At 44.2% G+C, this 20,937-nt stretch overlaps 1 protein-coding gene across 4 annotated transcripts in view; it reads left to right on the plus strand.

Annotated features, from left to right (window-relative positions):
- Positions 1-20,937, plus strand: part of l1cama (L1 cell adhesion molecule, paralog a) — a 36,497-nt gene that overhangs the window by 4,056 nt on the left and 11,504 nt on the right. For 2 of the 4 annotated variants that reach the window (XM_029505948.1, XM_029505950.1), the window contains exons 2-7: positions 15,250-15,607; positions 16,719-16,733; positions 18,366-18,468; positions 18,998-19,200; positions 20,129-20,251; positions 20,744-20,914. In XM_029505948.1, coding sequence (XP_029361808.1) covers positions 15,478-15,607; positions 16,719-16,733; positions 18,366-18,468; positions 18,998-19,200; positions 20,129-20,251; positions 20,744-20,914 — 745 coding nt within the window. In that variant the 5' untranslated portion in view covers positions 15,250-15,477. Of the gene's footprint in view, positions 1-6,313; positions 6,450-15,249; positions 15,608-16,718; positions 16,734-18,365; positions 18,469-18,997; positions 19,201-20,128; positions 20,252-20,743; positions 20,915-20,937 lie in introns of those variants that run through there. The other 2 variants (XM_029505949.1, XM_029505951.1) reach the window with 2 other exon arrangements.

Consider the following 20,937-nt stretch of genomic DNA (forward strand, 5'->3'; position numbering starts at 1 on the left):
CGTCATGTATGGAAAAGAATTTAATTGCCAGAGTGAATAATCTTATTATGGATTTTACAAGTGATGGAATGAAAGGAGAGTAAAGAATTTGTTGAATTGGAGGATAGAGTAACATACATGGTTCATATTTGAAGCCAGGAGAGAAATTCATTACTGCCAAACCAATAATAAAAGCGGCTGTCCTAGATATTCTAGTAAAATATTATAAACTTGGGAAGTTATGGTGGACATTTTTTTTTAAAAACTCCTTCATTGCAAATTTTTCTAAATGAAAGAACCAATAATGTAACACATGGGACTGAATATGAATGAGGGGTGATATTAAAATCTGTGACCCTCTCTTTGCCGCCTTGATGATGTCTTCAGTTTATTTCTTCTGTCCAGCAAAATTATTTCTTTGTCTCAGCAACCCAGAGAATTCCCCTCAGCGTCACTCCAGCTGGAGCCCATTCAGCTCTGTCAAAGAAGCTTTGTTGTTTATATCAGTGAATATAATGGGACTAAATTGACCCTCTGTCCAGTGTACTTTCCAACTGCATGTGTCTGTCTCTGTATTCTGTCTCTGTGCATGTTGTGTGTGTGTGAGAGTCACCACCAACAGGGCCTCCGTGAATGAATGAATGAAGAAGAAGGTCACGTTTAGGCTCCTCAGATGCCACTGACCATACACCGACACCTCGGGGACTTAATGTGTCATTGTACCGTTGTGGTTCTGATTCCACTTCACAGGCTGTTTATTAAAGGAACATACAGCGTTGGTTTGCTAATTTATTGATTTGTTGCTGAGAGGCTTATTGCATTTTTAATGAAACTTGGGGGCACAGCAAACTCCTTCAGCACTGCTGCTTTGATTGAAGTTACATCATATTGCTCTGCTAAGCTTTTGACAGGCTTTTTCAATACTGGTGGAACTTACTCTTGATCTGCGCTCTGTGTTATTCTTGTCAGTTTTTCTCCTCGACATTGCTTCTTCTCCGTGCCCTTGACTTTTATCCTCACCCAGATAACTTCTCTTGCCTACTTACTTACCAAACTTTGCAAAAATATTTTAAACTTACAGTCAACAGAAAAGCCGTGTTTGGCCAGCAGTCATACTTGCAGCCGCATTTCTTATACAGGCAGTATCTGATAGTCGTGACTGAATGTTTTTGTGAAGGCTGCAAGTCACCATTTCACTGCAACTGAGAAATACACCCTAAAAGACATTTACCACGCTATTATCGCAATAAGGTTGCTGACAGTGAGGAAAGTCTGTTTTGCGTCCCTCCTCACCATTGAGCCTTGATTGATGCCAGAGCATACCCGCTCCATTGCTGTGTCTCAGTATCTCACCCGGTATTTGACTAATGAAATAATGTTCCTTGAGCTGAAAATACAGTTTCAGGACTTTAAGCTGTAGATTAATTAAGTCTTTAAATTGCACAGAAAGGCTGGGGAGCAGTGTTCGAACTGTGTTTTGTGTGTTGCAGATGCATAATGAGGAAATCAGAGGCGTTAACGTGTGCTGAACCGAAGGTGGCTGCTTGTCATTGACTGAGCAGTGCACATCATATTCTTACATGTGATATACAAAATGGTTTGTTTCTTTTCCGAGTCCATCTAAAGGCTTATTTATTTGGAGTGTTTCCATTTAAGTGTATTGATTTTGTTTCACTTTGTGCTTCCCCACTCTACCTACCCTTCATTTGAGTTAACCTTAACTGAAACAGATGGGGCATGACATGCAAGCATCTAAACACACTTGAACTGACAAAGCATCCTCAAGTGCTCGAGGGTGATGTAAGAAGCCAGGCTATCTGTATTTGTCTCCTCTTTATGTTGGTGATGTTGCGATTGCTGTTTCTCAAAGGCGCTTTATCTCCTGTTTCAGCCATGATATATTCATTAGGGTTGGATTTCAAAGAGTGGGAGGGGATCAGGTTTTGAGTGGGTTGTAATCCCCATACACTGGCCTAATTTAATCTCACCTACTGTGCCATCCTATTACACACTACACACACCACACGCATTCAGGGGCTGGCCTGAGGATATCAGATGAGGGGGTACGCGAGGCTAAAACAGGGTAATGTCAGACAAGAGGCATGGAGACAGGGGGATTGTAAAAAAAGAGCTATACTGAAAGCAAATTGATTATGAGCAGCGGGACAGACATTCACGTAGAGGGAAAGAATAAGAAAATGTCAGGGAGTAATAAAATGTCAGACAGTGGAGTGGAGATGGATGAGATTTTGAAAATGTCTCTCTATAAGTTTGTTTTCATGGTTGACGACAGTTTCCACTCAGAATGGGAAGTTGCCACCTTCAGAAGGCTTTTGGTGACATTTTCTGCAGGTAACTAATGGCATCTATCTCGGTCAGATTTTCTTCGGTTAGGGCATTATAGCCTGTGATGAGAGTGATGAAACAATAAAATACCCAGATATTGTGAGTCCTAATAAATGAATGAATGACGAACTGGTGTAAGCACCAACACGCGGGTCATTGCTCATCACTTCTCATCAACATAAGCATGAGAAGGGAACGTACAGCATGTAGTCCGTGCCCTCGTTCACACGTTGACTGAGAAAAGTGACATAAGTGCAGTCAGGCCTTCTATTAGCCTCGCTACACAGCTGGGCAACTTGTACAGTGCTCCTTTAGTGGCATGTCTGCTATCTCGTTACATCTGTTCGGCTGCGTTGCAAATAATTTGCCCATCTCAGAGACGTAACACTCTAAAATAGCTGTATATAACCTGTTTAGGTGTTTTCTTTTGCATTTATGACCTACATCGCTCCCATCGTCCATGCTCATGTGCTCATTGCCAGAGTAAATTAGGCCATGATACCAAATTATGCCCTCCCGGCACTACCTACTGAAGAGGATGTTGTCTGAGGATCTGTAATTGTTCACTTCTTGTGTTTTTAAATCAGGTTGGGTGTCAGGGTTGTTTGGGTTCGCTCTCTGAATTGATCAGAGGTAATTGGGCATGGCACTACAGACGGCCTCACCCAGGGCCCAAGCTGCAGTAATGAGACTCTATATTTAGCTATAAAACTGTCTGCTTACAGCAGCCATTGTGCACAGTGGGAAGAATCAAACAAATGTGTTTTTGTGGCAAAACTTGCAGGGGTGCCCATTCGTATCGAGATCGCTGTTGAAATCTGTGCAGAAGAGACGACTGACAGATGTAGTGGTGATAAGGAGACATGGGCTGAGGCTCCTCGTTACTATGAGAAACAGATAAAAGATGCAACCCCCAGGAAAATATGCAGCAGCATCAAGCAGGATGGAGACAAAGAGCCAATAAAGATAAAAAGAGAGAGGAGACAGAGGACCCGGATATTGTCAGCGAATTAATAAAGTAATTATACACATAAGCAAAGCCTTTATCCTCTGGGCCTTTTGTGTGTGGCCGGGGGAGGGTACACAGAGAAGCCAGGCTGCTGGGAAAGAAGGAAAGATGTTTCTTCTAATCAGTAACGAGTGGGGGTTAAGACGGGGGGACAATGTGGGAGGACAAAGAAATCCAGCGAGTGGAGAGTGATATAGAAGATGGACGGGAAGGGAAGGAGGTGGTGCTGGTAGGAGAGTGGAGAGCAGGTAAAGGGCAGAGCTCCTGTGGTGATTAAAATATCACTTTGTGTTGACGCAGATGCACACACGCACGCACACACGCAGCTCACCTGGAGCTTCTCGAGCTGTGTACCGAGTAACTCCATGGCAGTAATTAATTGAGAGGAACACACCCCAAACACTGACCTGACGGGTTAAAATCAGCGTGTGTTCAGCATCAGGATAACTTTGTTCTCGGTGGGTGCCATATATCTTTACATGTGCTTGTAACTCGCCCCCCCCCCCCCCCCATCTCTGTCCTAACACTCCTCCTCCTGTCTCTCCATACAGTCCAGACACTGTGTTTTATTTATGACTATACAGTGGACACTGTTTTGACCAGCCTGTGGTTCAGGGGGAGAGAAACACTCCAACAGTAAATGACAGTGACAGGGATGTTCCTGGCAGTACAGCTGTCATACACATTGCTTTCTTCCCTGTGTGCTGGCCCCCCAGTCTGGCCTACGGGGCCCATCTGCCTCCACAAGTGTCGGAAAAGCTTGTTTCTGCTTTCACTTTGAATGAAGGAAAATGCCGTGCAAAAGATGTTTTAGTTTGGCTATTTGGAGCTTCCACGAATCGCTGAGGTGCTGTGTGGGTGTCCTGCATAGGACAGCGTGATCAGCAGGTTTTAGGCCATACTATCATTGGTTGGAGATGATTTGGATAACCATTTGCCGTGGTAGAATATTGCCTCTGATCTGTTTTCATGGCAAGAGGGTGTGTATGTGTGCGCTGCTTGTGTATTTGACTGTAATTATGAGTATAAGCCGCCGGCTGCGAGCCTCTTTGTTTTGTGTTTGTGGACAGTATAGATTGTCAGACCTTGTTGGCTTACTCAATGAAAAGCTCATCAACTGGTAGTTTAGCTGTAGGGGAAGGCCACAACAGCTCCCTCCACATATATACGCCTCTCTCTATCTCTCTCTATCTCTCTCCGTCTCTTTATTTGTATCTGTTTCCCCCTCTCTCTTGCTTTCTCTCACAGGCTTTCTGTCATGTCTCATAACTGAGGCAAAATGGGATGGAAAGAAAGCTGAGAGAGTGTGGTGTAACTGTGGCCACAGCTGGGCTGCTGGGGCTTTAGTGTACATGTCTGTTCCCCAGGAGGATGAAGACGAGAAAGAAAAGATGGAGCGAGGGAGAGAGATGATGGAAGAGACAAGCAGTGAAACTCTGCGTCACAATATAAATAGAAAACAGATGAAATGGAATTGTTATTGTTATTATTATAATGTTTTTGCTTATTCACTCTGTTTGCCTCCTGGAATAGATAATATGAAACTAGATATATTTGTCACTTCCTCTAAATATCTGACAGGAGGTGACGCACACACAGACACATATGCAAACACAGACGGAATGAAACAGGTTGTCTGTTTACTCTCTTTCATATTGTGACTTGCTGAAAATTGCTTTGCGTTCGGGAAAATGTCATGTCCTTGATCTCTTTGCACTACTACACACTGGTGTGTGCAGGGGCTGGAGCTGTGTGGAGATGTGGGGAGGGGGGATTTTCAGAGACGAGGGTCTGCAGCGGGGACGCGGCTGTGCGCCTCAGATAACACTGCAGCCTTTAAAGATGCTCGGCCCTCCTCTGTTGGAGAGCACAAGCCGCTCCGCCTCAAATAGATCTCAGCTGTGGACTCCATTGGTAATGATTGGATTTAGTTACGGAGCAGAAATGCTTTGCTGATGATAATGATAACAGATGCAGTGGGAGTTAGTCAGCCACTTAGGCTCGAGGGATTGTATGGATGCTGTGCCAGTCTGCGAATTTCCCCCTAGACTGGACAGCCTCGTTGATAAAAGTTGATTGCAGAGGTTGATGGGATGCGACCTGTAATTGCATTGTGTATAATATTTCCTGGACGGTTATAATGAAGATGTAGTGCAGGACAGATGGAAGAGAAGCTCTATGAGCTCCTGTCTACGGGGAAGGAGAAGACCGGCAGTGACGGGTGGAGTGAAGGAGTCCATGGAGAGAAAAAGAAAACTGTTTCATACTGACAGAAGGAGTGAGACACAATCAGCGGGGAGCAGAAGATACAGAATATATATAGCTAGATAGAGAGAGAGAGAAAGATCAACTTCCAGCACAGATGACAGTCAAGACGAGGAAAATCTTTTATGTAGGGGTAGCATGCAGATAACAGAGAAACTGGAGAAAGCCAGAGATGGAGGATGAAGGTGCAGAGTACAGAGTACAGATAGATGGCAGAGAGAGACAGAGACAGAGAGAGTATGGGCGGATGGGCTGGGGAAGACATGTGGGAGGGGGATGGGAGAGACATATTTGCTGTGTGCCGCTGAGCTGGAGTCAGAAGGTTGTCATGGTGATGGCGGGGTGAGAAAGGAAAAGTGAGCCGGGGGTAATGACACCTAGCCCTAGACGTTGCACACAGACAAACACATATGCACATGCAGATACACACACGGACACATATTACAACCAACAAAATGATTCCTGCATAACAATACTGACCCGTCATGTTCTAAGTGGACCTGAACTCACAATTTCTCAAACAATCGCACATACTGCCATGGAGCCGTGGAGCCCAGTAGCCATATCACCATGCAAACTCTTTTTCCCATGTATCTCCGCTGCCTTTCATCCTCACACAGCCTTATTTGAATCGAAGGCAAATATTCTTTAAACTGATTTGGCCTGCCAGACAACCTTCGGTCTTCTGCTACATGCGTTAGTGTGTTTGTGTGAGCAGGTTTGAGCCACTCTGTGTGTTTGTGCGGGTCTTCACTTGTCTGAGCTTTGCTGTTTTTCTGTATGAGCTGAGGACACGGCGAGGTGCGAGAGGCAGAAACAAGCTAATGAAGAGACGAGCAGCTCCAGTGAGGTATGGTTTCTGCGCCTGTGAACTGACTTGCATAATCATGATAATCGGCAGAGGAAAAGCACATTTCCAAACCGAAATTACTACATAGAAGCAGATTTTTATGCACTGCTGACAAATTAGAATTTCTAAAATGACAATCCAGATTTTTTTCTGTCTAAATTTATTCTCCTTGGCTTGAATCACGGGAACTTTACCAACGTTAGAAGATCAGCCAGTGTAACGGATAATGTCTTGAATTGCCTCAGATAGCTCCAGCAGATGTGATTGATTGACGGGGGAGAAAGTGTGAAAAGTGAAAGCATAAAAGAAATATGGCAAAGTGCAAACACAGCAGGAAGAATAAATGATTTCCATACTGGATGATAAACAAATCAATAGAAATGCTCGCTCTGCTTGCAATTATGATAAAATGTGGTTTTAGTTGTTTGCCAAGAAGAAATAGAGATGAAGTGATGGTTTTTATACTTTCTCAACGGGTGGCTTAAAAAAAAAAGTTCAACTATTTTCTGTTCACTCAGTTTCTCTTCTTGGCCATACACATATGATCACACCCCCTTCTCTTTCCAGTCCATAGACATCTACTAGTATTACATCTCCTGTCTCATCCCCAGCAGACCTTGTATTTCATTAGATGAGGACCACTTAAGGGGAAGTGCTGCTTTTGCAACTTTTAACAAAGTTAATGGGATTGCCAAGAAGCCAATCTCTGACCTGGCTAATAATACTGAGGAAGCGAATCGCGAGTTCCTGTGAATTCTTTTGCTACAACTGTTTGTACAACAGCTGATTGGTTATATTTTGGCAAATTTGTTTTGCTTTTCGAATTATTTTTTTTATTTCATTCCTTTTCATTGCTGTCACTAATGAAATAAATGCAACTGCGTCTCACATTTGCATTCATCCATGTGCCTACTGCAATTTTACATGTGATTCTTTCGTGTCTCTCCACAAGCCAAATTATCAGGCCAGAAAAAGAATCAGCCACTTTCCCACAGTCGTTGAGCCACTGGGCCTCTTCCATGCAAATGTGTTGGTAAAGCACTACGTGTGACCTTGTCCTGCCAAGAGCTCATTTCCCTGAAGTGATGGGAAAGACAGGATTACGTCCAAACTGAGGAGAGCTTGAGAAATGTTTCTGGCAGAGTAGAAAGCTCAGAAAGTCATCTGCAGCGAAACGTGGGGGTAAAAAACTTTCATCATCTTGTACTGCTCCTCTGTTTTTGAAAGGTGGGTGGTGGTGGTGGGGGGGGGGTTCTGGAGCAAATCTCAGCTCACAGGTCGCCTGTCCAGTGCAGGGCCAACATACAGAGACCAACAGCCACTCACACCATGACCTACGGACACTTTGGAGTCACCAAAGGGACAAATATTACTTTGTTGAAATAATTACAATAGCAATTGCATTCTTTGTTAGGAACCTGAAAAACACATACCGAACGAGTTTTCAGCAAAACAGACATATGAAATCACATAAATCACAATATTTACCTAAGATACAGGTTTCTCTGTTTCTAACCTGTTGTGGCAAAGGTTGGAGGTCATATATATATTCCCCCCTCCTCTCAGGGCTTGGCGTGCTGATTTTCCCCGAGGAGGTGGCCAACTGTCCTTGCGTGTCACACGAGTCGCTGGCAGTTGTGTCCTCCATCGCTGTACGGGCCACTTATCACCCGGCCCGAGGGACCACTCCCTCTTCCTTGTTGTCTGCTCAGTAGCTTAATGCAAAACCCCTCCTCAAACACAACTACCTGCGGCAGCGCCCCTCCCGACCTGCACAATTTTATTTGAAAGGCACACAGACACACCTATGTACAAATACACATATTCTCTCTTTAAATGATTATATATATACATACTGTGGTAAAAATATTCCTGCATCTGCTTGATAGGCTAATTTCCCTCTGATGCTGTTACACACTGTTTGTGTTGTTGTAGCTGTGGTTTGTACTCTCCAACAGTGTCAAGCTGCTGCATCTGGTCTCAGGGCTAACTCTGACAGATTAGACACACTATTCTGATGTCAGCCTCTTTTTATCGGCCTGTCTGGCTCCAGTGTGATTCCCAAAGGCCTCACTAGCACACACGCATAAAATCTTCCCTTCACCCGTCTGATCTCACTCTAATTTTTCTCCCTAAGGGATTAATGGCTGCATTCAAACGTATTTATTGAGAGGGTCTCCTCTGAGCTGCACTGTCTGTCGTCACAAAGGGAGCGAGAGAACAAAAAAGTGGCAGCCGATGTCAAAATCTACATCAAAATAAGAAAAAACATGAGTGAGGCCATTAGTTTCAGAAGAACAGGAGAGTGGGTGAGAGGCTGACTGTGAGAGATAAGAGCAAGAGAAAGCAGTGACTAGGATGGAACAAGAGATGTAAAAGGAAGCGGGGAGGCGAAAGCTTGAAGGTCACTCCTAATGGCTCTTCCGCATAATTTCATAATGTCATCATTGCTTCTCTTTACACAAGGTAACACCATTAACTACCTAAAACATGGACGATAAACTGGTTAGCCTAAAAAAAAAAGAGCATGTTTATGAGCATTTTTTTTTCACGTTCCCTCTGCAGGCTCCATAAGGACGCGTTTGAATGCATATCATCTTATATCTTCTGAGTGACACCAAGGGGGGGTCTGTAATTAAGGCACTTGGAGCTACAGGCGCAGAATCTCACCGACGCTCCTGTTAATGAAGCAAATGGCACCCACAGGCAAGAGGGCAACACTGTGCAGCTCATGTTTATGCCTGAGCACACGTTTGCCATTTAGTATTACACAAAGATCAGACTGATGAGTTCCACCGGGAAAGGACTCTCTGTTTCCTCTTTTCTTCAGCTTACAGACGCAGTGAAAGGAAATTGACGAATAGGTTCAGTATTCAGCGCTGTCCACATGATGTATCCATTTAACTGTCCCATTGTCTGTCGTGCAGCCCAGCTGCTCTGATCCATTCTGTTATTTATTCATTTATTTTTGCTAATTGACGCCGCACATCTCCACATCCTGTTACAAAAATGAGCGACAGGCCAGCCAGCTGGAAATGACTTTATCGGCTGTTTGCTGTGAGCAGCAGCTAGCAGCATGCTAGAAGCACCGAAGGCTCGAGGCAGATCTCCATCGGCAAGACTGGTTCCATTAGCTGACAAGAGAGATTAGCTGACCTGCTGACACGCAGCTCGATCTTTACTGATAGACACATGCACACGTGCACACAAACACACACTCTCGCAGGGAATCTGATACACTATTACATTAGGGTAACACCCCTGTTTTTGAGTGTCCAGAGCTTTTATCGGCCAGTGAGTTCTCTTTTTTTCACATCTAGCATTTCAACCTGATTTTCTTACCAATGTTTTTTCTCTTTGTTCGAGTCCCTGCACATTTTTCTCTCTTTTCACTTTCCACTAATTTTTTTGACTTTTTGTTGTCGAACCAACCTTTGATCTCCTGCTGGTCCTGCCCCTCTTTTTCAAAGTTGGTTTCCCTTTCTCTGTCTCTCCATCCCTCCATCTACCTTTTCCTCCAGCTCTCATGGATGTCTTAATGAGTCCACTCCTTTCTTCTTGAATTATTCACCACTTCTTTTATTCTTCCATTCCCATTGTGTCTTAAGGGGAAAAACATCAATAAATAAATCACGCCAGGGGTAGCTTCTTTTACAGTCTTGGCAGCAGGAGGGATGACAGTACATGGGCTTATTGGTGTACAAGCAGAATAGACAGTGAGAGGGGCGATTTGAAGGAGACTGAGGAAATCTCGGGTTTGTGAATGTTTTTAGTTGGACGTATGTGTAAATGATTTTATCTCTGCCTAACTTCAACACCTTCTGCCAAGTTTGAGTGTTTCTTCTACCTTATGAATGTCCACATGTATTACAGAAGGCATCCAGTGTCTGTACTGAAAACATGATTGTGTGTAATGATGTGTGTGCTCATGTGTCATTGTGCAGCAGCAAATGAGTGAGCGTGCGTGCGCATATGTAAGCGATATTGCAAACCTGTTAGCGTCCTTGTGTGTGAATGACTGATTTGTCTGCAAGGGGGGATGATGCGTGGAGACCCTGTTGTTATGGCAACCAGGATAGAGGGAGTGTGGGCGGTTGCCCTCAAGGCTCCTCCAACAACCTTTATTTTCTTCAGTTTTGTGTCACTCCAATCTTAACCCCTAACCTTTGACAAAACGAGAGGGGGTGGGGTAAGGTGGGGCTCCTCGAAAGGCGTGCATGCGTTGACAAGCTGAGGAAAATATGGCATGTTTTCTCTCACTCATTTTTGTTGGAGTGGGAGCAGGAGAGTATCTGAGAGTTGAGCTTATGCTAATATCCACATTGATAAATGTGTTGTCTGGATCGTCTGATTCCAGATAAGCTGCTGCTTTCTCTACTGCAAGATTTTCACTGCGCTCACCATAGATCATCAGTCTTGAAGCACATATTATTTGGCCCTTTAAACAAGTAGTTCTAGCATGTGCACGATGTTGGTTTCCCACTGTGCTGTAAAGCCCCTTTTCAATCAAAGTTGCAAATTTAATTAATCAGCCACGCGGCCTGTTGTCCAAGTCTCTGTGCTCCCACGGCAGTTTCTTCAACTGACAAGCAGTGTTGAAAATAACAGAGGAAGAAGAGAAGGAGAAAATTATTATGTATCATACTGTGAAAGGTGATCGCTGAAAAAAGCTTTTAGCGTCAGCTTGTAAGCGGTTGGGAGATGCAAGGACAGCCAATAAAAACACATGAAAACAGGCATTCATTGCTTGAGAAAGTTCCTTGTAACTATGCTGAAAAATGGAAATACTGTATAAAATGTCAGAGGAGGCTTGTATGCTGTGGTGAATGGGTAAATACATTTCTGTGCCATGCAGAAAATGTCGGAGCGAACAGGTAGCTAGTGTTATTTCATGATTTGTGCTATTTTTCTGCTGTAGTGACAAAGTGGGTTTGAGACTTGTCTCACTGCAACAGGCTCATGCATTAAGTATGACCCTGCCAGAGAGAGGAAGAGGGGAGGCGGGGAAGGAGAGAATCAGACGGCCATGCCAAAGACACCAGGTATAGATGGACAGCACCCCTCTGAGACCAAAGCAAATGTGTGGTGAAGGGGCTTAAATGAATTATGAATTTGGGTGAATTTAGGGCAAACTGTGCTGACGGGAAGGAGATTTTCTATGAATAATTCACTCTTTAGGGGGGTGATCATCTACCCCCCACCAACATCACCTTGCCCCCTCCCCAATTATGCTATCCATTGACCCTCATAATTCTTCACTGGCCTTCTCCTGTAATTCAACAGCTTTTTCACTCCATTTCTCTGAGTAAGTACTCCCTTTTTGTACGTATAAATCATTACCTTTTTCCTCGTCCTTTTGTCTCTCTCTTTTCAACTTGATGTTTTTCCAGACAGACAAACCCTGGGGGAGAGGAGGGGGTAAAGGGGGGCATGTATTCGTTTATTTTACTCCCCCCTCCTTCCATCACGCATCCTCTCCCCCTACACATCTTCACAGCTGGAGGTAGTTAATATTTAAAAGCATGGCATGACAGGACGCGAGACCTGTGCACATGTTTGAACATACACAGACACACACGCTCTTAATGCAGTTGAATCCTGTGGAGCAACACATCTGATCAAAGTAGAGAGATTCTTTTCTTTTTTTCTTTTTTTTTTTTTTTTTGCACGAGTCGCTGTTTTGAGAGAAAACATACTCGACTACATTCATCAACACTGCAGCTCCAACACAGATTAAGAGGATATGAAACAAACAGTAGAAGTGTCTCTTTCTTGCTTGTGGGTGGTTGGCATGAGGGAAATGAGAATATTTATGAAACTCTGAACATGAATTGACTCTTGAGGCTCACTCTTGCATGTTTTGCCCCCTTACTGCACACACACACACACACACACACACACACACACACACACATTGACACGTACACACAGATAAGAGATTCTGCTCAGGATCTTTGGCAACACCCAACATGTCTACTTAATGCTAATTACCACGTTTTTCAGTGGACAGAAGGATGCAATTATCTATCTAATGGAAGACAAGAGGGGTACACACCACAATTGTAGTGCAGCAATTAAAATGAACTAATGAAAGCAACAATAAGGTCTTAATAACAATGTTTCAGTTTCTGTGCTTTTGTAAGCAAAACGCCTCAGAGCGGGAATCCATGAATAATTGAAGAGTTGCAACATTGACTTGGTTGATTTGCCTTGCTTGATACGTGACCTGCTGGTTGTTTATTTCCCCAAAGAAAAAAAAAAAAACAAACCAAAACCCCGACCACACCCTCAAATGTCAACCCAGTGCTGAACACTCACTGCAATCTTTCTGTGATTGAATGACGTTTGAAGGCACCCTCTGACATCCCAGCAGTCAGTTTTTAACAGTTTTTAAAAGCACTCAGAAACAATGTTATGGATCATCTGAGCCCTGCTTCAGGCGGCAATCCCAGGCGTGACCTCTGACCCTGTCCAATGAAGCAGGTAACAGGACTGGGATTGGATCACTGACAGCTGCACAGCGGACACCCTGAAGAAGTGAAATCAGACATCTGCTTCCCTGTCAATGTCCCTCACCCCTGTGATAATGGAGCGGCCACAAGGCTCCATGCCATGCACACCGAGTGGAAGTGTGCATTTGTGTTAGAATGTCTTGGGTCACATCAGTGTGTGCTTTCAGGTTGTTTGGGTAGCTGGGTTGGCCCAGTTGCATGGCAACCTTCCATACCACTTTATGCCTCTCTTTCTCAGTCTCTCTGTCTTTTCTTCGCCCAGTCACACCCCAGCTCATTATAGTGTTCCCCTTTAATGCTCCTACTTGAAAATACTGGAATATTCTTTGGCACGCTGTACCTCCTGACTGGGGTCTGCTGGACCATGCCCTTTTATCTGTCTGATCTTTTCTGTCGGCCCACTTGAGGTGTGTGCCTGCTTGACTTCCTTACTGTCTGTCCATCCATGCATAACGAGGTTCTTTGTATGTGTCGCCACGAGTGTCTGTCTGAGTGTGTATGTGTGTGTATTTGTGTTGGCTTTTGTACATACAGCATTGTCCCTTAGTTGTGATTGGTGTCACGACAAGCTGCAGCCCGCCACACTGTTAACCAGCATCTAGCTTCGCTCCAGTCAGATCTTCTTTGCTGTTTCCTGTGGAGGGACAGTGACAGACAGCTCCCACCTAAGATCACATTACCAGCAGCGCTAACGCCCTGACTAGCCCTGCTTTGTATATTTCCCTCTGCTGGCATTTTGGAGAGGTCATTTTAAGACTGGCTCACCGTAATTGCCTCCATCTCCGGAGAGCAACAACTGAAGCAGCTTGAAACTGATTAAGGGACTACAAAAGGAGACGCAGAATCAAAACGAAAGACAGCAAATAATACATACTGATTGGTGAAGCTTGCACGCGTTTAAGTGCGCCTGCAAGTGGACCGATAGGATTAGCATCACAGCTGTCACCCTGTGCCATCCCTCCTCCTCCTCCTCCTCCTCCCATCCCCTCCCACCTCCCCTGTTCTCTCTCTACCACACTTCTTGCTTACCTTCTCCTCTGCTCTCCTGCTCACTTTTTACTTGTCATTTCCTCCAGAAGTTCCCCCCCCCCCCCTCCCACACAAACACACACATACACCTCTTTCAGTGTGTTTGTCGTGCCAGCCCTCCAACAAGGCAAGTAAAAGAGTGTAATGGCTCATTTAATCCTAATGTTGTTAGCTTAAACTGCCTAATTATGAGCTTGGATCTTATTTGATCTTTCTTTTCATTTAATTTGGTTCTCTTGATGTAGACACAACACACACTACTGTTTCTATCTAAGATTTTGTTCAATGCATTCTCCATTAATTAACATATGAAATATCCACAGTTGTCAGCTGGCAAGCCATTTCTCAGTAGATAAAAGAAAATTACCACTCCATCCCCGACACGCAATTAATATTTTCAGTCATTTCTGTCTCCCCTGTCTGACCTTTTCACACTCTCCAAGGTCATCCATTACTGCATTTTGGCATCCTAAACAAACAGCGCCGTCCACAGACAAATCTCATTCCACCAGGTTGCCATTCCTGTTGGCTGCCAAATAAGCTTGCTCTTTCTATTGTCACATTCTTTTGTCTCACATGTATGTCTTCATAGTGGCGTGTTTTAACAGTTCTTTGTGTTTGATGCTGAGTAGTGTAAACAGTCAGTGGGCCACGCCACGTGGTGCTGCGGGGGAGGACAGCCCGCATGTTGTGGCGAGGACCAGCTCCAAGAGTACAGATGGAGAACGGATAGAGTCCTAGCAGGAGTGGTTTGCCTCACTCACCATGACTGATAGCATCTTTATCGCGCACTTATCACAGCACTGGTACACTACGAGCTGCACAGTTTGCGTATTGCAGCCATGTCAACTTATTTACCCGCTATTTGTTTGTCTGCCTTGTGTATTATTCGAGTTCAGACTTAATCAATCAGCATTTATCTTTCCACACCCCATCTGGGTTCTGGGAGGCTCTCTGCTGCTTTTCCTGTTCCCTCCATATGGGCCACTGCTCATGTAATTAACCAAATGGACATTTCTTTTCTTTCTTTTTTTTTTTTTTGGGGGGGGGGTTTAGTGATAGCGGGTTTTATTTATTCATCTTTTTGTGCATGGCTCTTGATTGGTGTGTTAATTCCACATCCTGATCTGTCTGTAGGTCTGACCACATGGTACAGGGTTATTTTTCTCTCATTCTGACACATGGCCCTTCTCTGCCCCTCCCTTACCCCGTTTCTTCTTGTCCTCCCCTCACCTCCTCCCTTCTCTTTTATCTTACAGAGAGAAGACCAGCAGGAGGGCGTGGACCTTACTTACAGGAGAGGAGACAGGAGAAAAAGAAGACGGGAGAAAATCCAGGGGGGACTAAAGACGTACGAGGCAAAGCGGAGGCCTCCTGGAAGCAAATCAGAGCCTCACACTTGTTCAGCACGAGTGTGTGAGGTTGCCCTCTGTGTGTGCTTTACCATTGGTGTGTGAGCAGGTGGGACTTTGATGGGACAGTGAACAATGCCTCACACGCAGCGACAGCAGGTTGGCAGTAGGGGGCAGTGCTCCTCCCACCGCCTCCCATTCCTCCTCCTCCTCCTGTCCATGGCTGCCCAGCCCAGTCAGGCAGCCATACACATACCCTCCAACTGTGAGTACTGATTCACATTGCACCATTGAAAACAATGGGAGCTGAATGTCTTCATGTGGTTCAAATGTCTTTATTGTGCTAATTACATTGTTGCTTCATCAAAGCAGGCTAATAATGATCTTTCATCATGATTTATTAGTGCAAATGAGCAAAATGAGCATCATTCTTTTTCAGTAGCTTCACTATTCAGGGTTGGATTGTGCTTTTATGCTTGAAATACTACACTGTTTGAGGCCCCTTTGGCTAACACTCATCTGCGCCTGCGGTGAGTCTAATTACTCTGTAATTGATCCCCTCATACTGCATTGATTAGTCGCACTATTGATCTGGTTTCCTTGGTGCAAACCAGAATCTGATTGGGGAGTAATTTAATCAACAATCGAGTTATACAACAATAAACCAGCTTGGCTTTTCCAAGCTCCATCTGATTTCTTCCTCCTCCTCGATGCAATATGTGGGCATTGGAAATACAGCTGAGCTTGCGGCCCTGCAGGGAAATTGATCTTTATCTTCTCTGCTACTGCTGGCCGGCCTACAAAGCTCCAATGGGGAGAGAGCGAGAGAGCAAGAGAGAGAGAGAGAATATCATCTCCAGTATTGCTCATTTCGTTCACTCTTTATCTAAGACTACTTGCAATGAGTCACAGTCCTTCACCGCCCACATGGAGCGTGTGTGTACAAACAAGTAATTGCACATACATGTTTATCCCTTAAATGTTGATGAAATGCAGTAAATCTTCCGATCTAATTCCTGAGGGGACTGGGTGACCTGGGTGTAAGGATGAAGGGAGGATGATGAGAGGGTAGAAGAGGCAGCAGGTCAAAGATGTAAAAGGTCAAAGTGTCCCATGCCTTTCAATTAGTGAGCCTCGGTCATGTCAGTGAGAGCCAGTAAGGACTGATTGATCGGGATCAATAAGAGGAGATGAGCTAGAATCTACATCAAGAAGGTCAAAAGTTACGGCCCATTACAGGAGATATTACACTGCTTTATCGTCCATGCATCATAACTGTTGTACAATTATCAGTAACACATTTGTTCATATATTTAACTGTCTCTTCTCCTTCTTGTTTATTTTTCCCTCCTTGCCTTTTCTCTTTGGCCTAACAGACCACATAAGTGATCGTAAGTGCTTTTAACTTTAATGATGTCTGCCTGTCTTAATGTAGGTGCTGGCAAAGCTTATTGTGAACACTTTCATTATGCCAGAGAGGCTATTTTCCATTTACCAACCTGTGAAACTAATTTTGCCCTTTGATGAACCTGGCTTTAGTGCACATTTGCACAGTTATGTTTGTGCCAATGTTTATGCACCAGTTTCACAGGATGGGTTTTATTGTACATATATGATGTTTCTCTGTGTGGGGGTGTGTGTTGTGAACATGCACTGGTTTCTTTGCACCTTGCTCTGCATGTGAGTGTGTGTTTAGCCTCCCAGTAGGTGAGATCCCTGCAGGAGCTGGGAAGAGGAAGTGTGAGGAGCTGCTGTCTGTAAATAGGCAGCATAACTGTCAGATCAAAGACACGGGAAAAATAAAGAGCAGTTAGTACACTAAGCACTCACGCCTCTCCCCCTCTTAAGCCAATAATGGCGCAGCGCCCAAAGCCCAAACTTCAATATGACCGGCTGACGAATTGGGCTTATTTCTTCTATCAGTGGGAATTCTTTCATTAAATTCCCCAACTCTCCCTATCTGTCTCTTCCTGAACCTTGTTTGCTTTTTCCCTCTATCTCTGTGATGCCTCACTCTGCTCTCTCTTTCTTTGCTCCACTTCCATCCTTCCCTGTCCTCTGAGCTCTGCATCTCCAAAGCCTTGTACTCATCAACCCCCCCCCCATGCTGTGTGCTCCTTTACTCATTTACCTACATAATGTCAATTAATCTCTGTCTTGGGCTCTGTCTTTTTCCCTTCAGGTCAAATTAAAGACGGTACAAACAACCATGAGGCTGTGTCCTCTATTCAACTACGAACAACCTATGTGTATCGTCACTGATGCTATGTGGAGAAGAGGATTTAAATCTCTGTCCATAAATATTGAAAAACAAAACATAAAAATACGACATGGGCCGTAAAGCATGAGCAGGAGTGTTCAGTACAGCATCCGTGCCACATCCCACTATGCTGCTTTTTATGAGCCTGTTATCATGGCATTGCTTTATGTCTGTTATGGTGACAGAGGGAGAGAAACCTCTTCTGGTGGTCATCTTTTTTTTTTTTCTTTCTTCAAAATCCCTCCTTCATTTCCCCACAGACTTACCCTCCTTTCCCCTGTCTCTCAGTTTCACAAGGCGCTTGTGCCACATATCTCTTTCACATGAGCTCTCCCTCTTACATTATGCTGTATCAATTTCCTCCCATCTCAACCCATTTTCTCTGTCCGCTCTCTTACTCTCACTCTTTTCCTCGGCCTACATTTCATCTCATTCTCTGGGGAGTCTTTTTAAGTGATATTGACTGAATATACTTATGGGCAGCTGTTAAACTATGAAAATGACTGGTATTCCATCTCAAGGTATTCTGTGTTTTTTGCCTAGCCATTACCAGCACCCACAGGGATATACATGATTTTGTTATGTGAGTTTTTACATTAGCATGAAAGTAGATGATGTTAACGCAGCAGAGTAGAGACTGCCGCATGTTTCCTGCATGTGTGTGTGTCTCTTTCTGTCTTTGTACACCCTTTAGGTGTGTTACATTACATGCATGTCTGCTTGACAACACTGTGAAAATGCTACCTGTTTTCGGTCTTTGCAGTAAAGAGGCCCCCAATGATCACCACACAGCCGGAGTCTGTCACCGTCTTTAGTGTTGAAGACCTCGTCATGAGCTGTGAAGCCTCTGGCAGCCCTCCACCCATGTTAGTCAGCACTCATCCACACATCCACATGAACAGTTAAAAAAGAAAACATGCTTTGGCCAAGCTGAAGACGCAGAATTAGTCACGGAGGAGACTAGCCGTTGGTTATCTTTTCAGACAACGGAGAATAGCGACCTTCCCTCTTCTTGTTCATTTGACATCTACATATTAGTATTACATGAGAGCACAGCTTGTCCCAGTCAGAGTTTTCTTTTCAACAAGGATAAATGTCATTAGGCTCTCAAGCAATCTTTTTCAGAGCGTCTTAGCTGCTATGAAGTGGAAAATTTCTCCGATTGCCGACGAAGAGATGAATATCGCAATTACACAGCACAGGCTTAGGACTCCCACTGGGGCATCGTGTACATTTCGCAGCAGTTTGTTTGTGTCCCCAAATGCAGTGGCACATAAGGACATTTTTTGTGTTTTAAGTAGAGTTTTTAAAGGCACCTATGTTCATCTTTGACTCTGACCTTTCACTGAACACTGTTAGTCTTACAGATCCTTTTTTTTTTTTTCTTTGCTCAAGTTTCCGATGGACAAAGGACGGAGAGGAGTTTGACCCAGGCACTGACCCAGAGCTGAAGGTTGCTGAGAATGCAGGCTCATTCGCATTCTACACACTCAGTAATACTATGGACACCCTGAAGCAGTACCAAGGAAAATATGTGTGCTACGCATCCAATGAGTTGGGGACTGCCGTGTCTAATGAGGCCACACTCAGCACTGATGGTAATGGCACACTGACCAGATACTGAAACAAAGTCTTTATATTTGGATGGGCGATAATTCACATCTAATTTTTGTCATGCTCAATAAGTATTTATTGGTCTATAATCATTTGTCTTTAGCCTTGAGAGAAGAATCGCACCAAAACAAACAGAACAGCTTCTGATATGTTTCCAAACAAACCGCAGCTCAGCACAGGCGTTACATGTCTTTTATAGGTGCCAGTTCTGGTCATTGAGCTCCCATAAATGCCTTCAAGGTCCAGATTAGAAGCGAGCTGTGTGTTGTTGGCTTTATCAGCAACAGCACGACAAAGCTGTGAGCGCCAGCAGCATATAAACCTTTTCCTCGCCCTGCTTTATAGAGAGCTCATTTGTTAGCAGATAGAAGCTCGCACTCAGACCTAGAGCTGCCACCCAGATCATAATTACACACAATAACACGGTAATCAGCATATAGTCAGGTACACACATGCACATACATGCCTGCACCAGTCACCTGTGTGACTGGCTCTCTCCTGGGAGACCTTCTTCCTTCACAGTTTCCCTGACAACGGTTTCCCCAGAAACGCTCTCCAGTTGATGTCATGTGAAGCACTCTTCGGTAGCTCCTATGGGGTTATCAACAATGGGGCGGGAGGAAGTGGGGAGGGGGGCAAACACGTATGACTCACATATCACATCATCGTGCCTCTGCAAGACAAAGGACAACGTGGCGCCTTCTCCGATGATGCTCTTCCTCAGAGTTGCTCTCATGAAAATTTATGAATAGTCCTTATTATAACGCTTGTCCTTTATTTTACGTTCAAGTTCACCTGTAATGTGGATTGCCTCAGGATATCTCAAACCCACGGGGAATGTGTGTACAGTCCCTGTGTCTATCTACACAGACTAACAGGTGTGTATTTTCTTTCCCTGCTTGCTTCCTTTAGTTCCCCCAACCCAGCAGAAAGAGAAAAAGGTCAGTGTGAAATCAGAAGCAGGAAGCAGCATTGTTCTGAAATGTAACCCCCCACAGAGCTCTATGGAGCCCATCATCCACTGGATGGACTGGAGTGAGTACATTACCTTTCCATCTCTGCTTCCATTACATCCTTCCTGTCTCTTCAATAAGTATGCTCCTTAAACTTAGATGTCTCCTTCCCTTTGTGGTTTTCTTATAGCACATCATAAAAAGGGAGTTCGATATTTATTTCTGAAGCGACTTTATCTAAACGTTTCTGTTTCAAAATGTTCCTTTTAGCAATTTTTCTCTACCTAGTTTAAAACAAAAAAAAAAAAAAAAACAACCTCCAATCCCTTTTGTAGGTTCAGTAGGATCTATTCTTACACTAGTTCATAAATGTCTATTATATCATATATTTAAAAATATTTTTTATTACTTTTAGCGTATTATGTCTCTATGGTACCATTCATCATTTATTCCCAACATTTTATTTCACTGTGGAAGTCTTGAGCCTCTCCCTTGTTTCTCATTTTTTCGGCTATGTCTGCCTGTCATTGTTATTTTTACAACTCCCTCTCTCTCTCTCTCTCTCTCTCTTCAGAGCTACACCATATCAAGCTTAGTAAACGAGTTGTGGTGGGGAAGGATGGCAACCTCTACTTTGCCTATTTGACGACTGAAGACAGCAGGAATGACTACACCTGTAATGTCCAGTACCTGGCAACACGCACCATTCTGGCAAAAGAACCAATCACCCTGACAGTCGCCCCCTGTGAGTTTTACTCTGGACTGACT

This window comes from Echeneis naucrates, chromosome 7 (genome assembly GCF_900963305.1).
Source record: "Echeneis naucrates chromosome 7, fEcheNa1.1, whole genome shotgun sequence".
Classification (NCBI taxonomy): Eukaryota; Metazoa; Chordata; class Actinopteri; order Carangiformes; family Echeneidae; genus Echeneis; species Echeneis naucrates.